Raw genomic sequence first — 4,395 nt, forward strand, 5'->3', positions numbered from 1 at the left:
GTCCCCCCCGCCGCCGCGATGGGGCTGGGGTAGGAGTAGATGTGGTTGTAGGGCAGGGCGGGCTGGGGAGGCGGCTGGTGCTGTTTGTAGGAGTCGTAGTGACTCTGCTGGGAAAGGTTTCCAATTTTGTTCCGGAGGATCCGGCTGATGGAGCTGACGGAGGGCACATTGTATTTGTCGCACACGCCGTCTGCCAGCAGGCGATCCCGGATCTCCCAGGCGAAGATGCCGGGATCCCTTTGTTTGTAGGTCCGGATGTGTTTCACGACCGTGGGGGTGGTGACCCGGGGCTTGCTGCCTCCGATCGCCCCGGGTAGGATGGAGCCAGTCTCGTTGTAGCGAGCCAAGATTTTGCTGACACAGCCATGGGAAACCCGCAGTTGTCGGCTGATGTCACAGGGTCGGATGCCCAGTTGGGCCAGTTCCACAATCCGGAGCCTGATGGCATTGGGCAGGGGTCTCCCATTCACGAACACCCCGCCGAGCTGGTTCACCTCCCCAAAGGCAGGCTCTGCAAGCAAACACACAACACACGCATTGGACACGGTAAAGCTGGTTAAGGGGGGAGGGGAGGGGAGGGGAGGGGGGCGTCTGGACTCAGCAGCATCACAAGGCAGATGGCACTGAGTCACTTCACTCGCATTTTTCCCCCCAAGGAAAAAAAAAAATCTCGTGTTACCGACACAGGAAAAATCCGCGGAAAACACTTTGCACTGGGCGAGAAGCGTATTCCAAAAACGCACATTCCAGAGATGAAAAATGAGCTCGGGCGAGCAGACAAATCTGCAAGAAGAAGCCCCGCGAAAGCGAGCACTGAGCTCTGCAAACTCTGCAGAGCCGGGAGAAAACCAGCCTTCAAAAGCAGTCACTTAGAGGGGGAAAAACAAGAAAAAGAAGAAAAGAAAAGAAACACACCCTCCCCCACCAAATCTGGGTGCTGCTTGTTTGTATTCGCGCCGCTTTGTTAACAGCACCATTACACCGCCCTGCAAGGCAAACGGGTTACATTTTGAACTGTTCAAATCGGTGTCAGCAATAATATACAACGTGCCACGGGCTCCAGCCATCCATTAGGCTGCAGCCCTTTAATACTCACTCTCTTAATAGCATTAATAATAAACCAACCAGTCATTAGCTCGCTCCATTCTGCTCTGCTGACCCTTAACATGTTCCTACAACTCGTAGGAACACGGACAAAGTCAATAAGCAAATTGTGGCTGCCCATGATCTCACCCTGGTGCTCTGCCTTGACAGCCCTTGAGCCCTCCTGCAGCTCCCAGCCACTTACCCATTGCTCTTTAGCAGGACACCAGGGAGGCTACTCTAGCTGCCAAGAGGCAACCTAACAACCGAGTCGGTGTCCCAGCCTCCTGCACTGCCGGCTGGAATAGCCCCCGGGTCCCTCTGATTTCCACTGAGGAGATAGCAAGCATGTAAGGAAAAAGGACTACGAGGAAGTCTGTTTCCCGATGAAAGAGACTTGAGTTCTGCATTTCAATCTCACGGCAACGTGGGCAGGGCTGGGCTGGACAGGACGTCCCAGTCTATCAGTCACCAGAGGCCCGCCCCCTGGGGGGCGGACCCAAGGCAAAGCGAGCTCCCTATTGGTAGGGTCGGATGACAGACAGCATCATCCTGGAAGTCTCTTCCGCTCCCTCTTGCAGGCATGCTTAGCACCTGGATTGCTAATACAATAGAAATGACTATTTAATACCTGCGTAATGGTAAGTTACACAGAAACTGGCAGTGCGCTGAATACTTAAATGCTAGCACTTTTGTAAGTCATTCTTTTGCAGGGGAAAAAATACTAATAATTTGTTCTGTCTGCTGGGTGGGTCAGAGCTCTCAAGTTGACCTATTTCCAGGGGTTGGCAGTACCTTTAATATAATATGCTGCTACCAGCAGGACAGATGTGAAGCTCATCTCTCTCCAGAGAGAAGCAATTAGTTCAAAGTCTGAAACTATGTTTGCCTTTTGTTTCATACAAGTGTCTGTGCCATGGTTCCTTGTAAAGAGAATTATCAGAAAGAAGAAGAAAAAAAAGGGGGGGGTGATCTTTATACTCAGCAACTGCTGTTGGCAGCTTCACAGGAAAGTAGGAGAGAAGTCTGGAGAAATAAATCAGGGCTTTTTAACATTTCTGTCCCAGAGAATAGGATTTGGTTGTATTTTTATACGATCATCTGGCTGCACTTTTACAAATAAAATGCCTTTTCCTATGTGAACATGCGATCAAGCTGAGGCACCACAGAGCTGTCAGTGTTAAAGGTAAAATGGTGTTTGTTAGGAACCAGGAGTATATAGCAAAGTGAAGTCAGTCTGCGAGCTGAGAGGATGCGGATAGGCATTCAGCAGGGTTCAGAGGAGAACCCGTTGTCTTTTGACCTCCTTGGTGTTGGGTTGGGTGCTCTTGGGACAATTTCCCCTTCCTATCCTAAACATGACCTCCTGTTTGGCTACCCTATGTGAAGCCTCGGAGCTGATTGTTACTTCATAAAAAACCCTAGCACAGTTTAAAAAACAAAACAAACAAACAAAACCCCCCTAAACAGTGACAAGAAAATCAACCCAGAAAGTTAGCTGGCATACGAGGACGCGTGGTTCATCATATGTTTCTGCATATGTGCGAGTGTATTAGGCGTGTTGTCGTTGGCTTTGTAGCGGGTACGGTTCATGATCTCTGTGTGTGGACACACTTACGCAGGTCCCACAAATCTACACACACAGCTTAAACCTTCTCCAGTTCCAACCAGGATTCTCTTATTTTTCCTTTCAAATGTTGCGTTTTGCAACACTAAAGTTTACAAGGATCGGTGAATGTTTCTTCACCTAGGAATTACTTGTTGTGGACAAACTACCTGACAATAAAAGGATTTTAAAAAATGTGATTTGCCTTCAACTGAGTGTATTTGCTTTGCTTCCAGAAATCCTTTTCATATGAAATAGGTGAAACCGAGGGCATTTTTGAAAGCAGAGAGTTAGTTAGAAACCCGAACGGAATGTTAATGAATGCAGGACTTTGCTGTGCAATATTGTTTGTGCTCAAGTAAACCTGCACACCATAGAAATGAGTAGGATAGTCCAGGATCAGTGATCCTCGGTGGAGGGAAGGGAGGACATGAGTCTGTTACGGATTTTTTTGTACTCGAATAGCGATAGGTACGTTTGGGATCCGCCGTGACTCGAACTTATGCGCTCTGTGCCGGCGTTCCGGCATTTGCCTAGTCACAATATCATAATTGGCAATCGTGAAATATCCTCACTTTCGCCCAGCGACACAAACCTCTTCCGTTGTGCAGCGCCTTGACATCGCTCCGCGCTGTTCAGCTGAGCGGGCTCAGAGGAGCTGCTGGGAACAGAAATACTTTTGTCACAGGCTGTGGACGCTTTCTGTGTGTTTTGAAAAGAGGAGGTAATGATGTATGGAAGACTAACACCGCACTAATCAAGGTTCATTATGTCATTTAACAATGCAGGGGAGGAGGGCATGGCCATAACGCTTCCGATCTGAATTCATGACAGCCGCCTTTCGGAACTGGAATCGTTAGACGAAGCCTTTACAAGACCCGGTATTTTCTTCAGCTACGGTTTCCCCTCTGCCTTTCCCGGCTAGAGTTGCAGCATATCCCACCTTTGCCTAAATGACTGCATGCTAGCACCTAAAACCAGGACCTTGCCCTAGGGATGTCCGAAGATGCTCAGGGCTGCTCACATGCATGCTCTGTGCCTCAGTCGCTGCCTAGTAGCCGTCGTGGCCGCTTCTTCCTGGGAAGTGGGGGGTGTGCAGGGAAGATCGCCAGGCTCAGGATGCTTTGGACTTGGGGTGAGCGCCGGGCGCTGGAGGGCCCGATCCCGCAGCTCGGGGCTCAGTCCCGCCACCCCGCAGTGGCCTCTGGACTATCGCATCAGCCTTGTGCCTCCCCCCCATCTCCTCCAGCATCTTCCAACCGGTCTCCCCCGCTCTGCCCCCGCCCGCGCCTCCGATCCCTGGGATATTCGGTTTCTTTTCCTTTCTCAATGTGTGTTCCTGATGTGGTCCTGTCGGAAAAGCTCGTTTACTCTGCCCGGGTCTCCAGTGGTTTAAGGATAATGTTTATCAGAAGTGAACGTGCTCAACTTGTTTCCATTTAACTGCTGAGTGCAGGCTGAAATAACAAAGGTCACATCCACAGTGAGTCGGCAGAGGGCAGGGGGAGCCGCGAGGGGGAGGAAAACATTATCATATACAACGGCCTGTTGATCGCGGGGACCTGCCTGGCAAAAAGATTAATTTCAGGTACAAAATAATGCAATAATGAGTGTGCATGGCTGCTTCCGCCCCAGCAGGCGGACAGTGGGGCTGACACTGGCAGAGGTTAATCAGCGAGTTTGGAAAAGTGTGTGTGTGGGGGGGG

At 50.3% G+C, this 4,395-nt stretch overlaps 1 protein-coding gene across 1 annotated transcript in view; it reads right to left on the bottom strand.

Moving 5' to 3' along the window:
- PAX9 (paired box 9) overlaps positions 1-4,395 on the bottom strand; it is a 27,027-nt gene that overhangs the window by 20,198 nt on the left and 2,434 nt on the right. The window contains exons 2-4 of the mRNA XM_025201781.1: positions 3,265-3,391; positions 680-868; positions 12-511 (exon numbers count right to left, since the gene is read on the bottom strand). Of these exons, the coding sequence (XP_025057566.1) occupies positions 12-511; positions 680-868; positions 3,265-3,391 (816 nt within the window). The remainder of the gene's footprint in view (positions 1-11; positions 512-679; positions 869-3,264; positions 3,392-4,395) is intronic.

This window comes from Alligator sinensis, unplaced genomic scaffold (assembly GCF_000455745.1).
Source record: "Alligator sinensis unplaced genomic scaffold, ASM45574v1 scaffold280_1, whole genome shotgun sequence".
In the NCBI taxonomy this organism is placed as follows: Eukaryota; Metazoa; Chordata; order Crocodylia; family Alligatoridae; genus Alligator; species Alligator sinensis.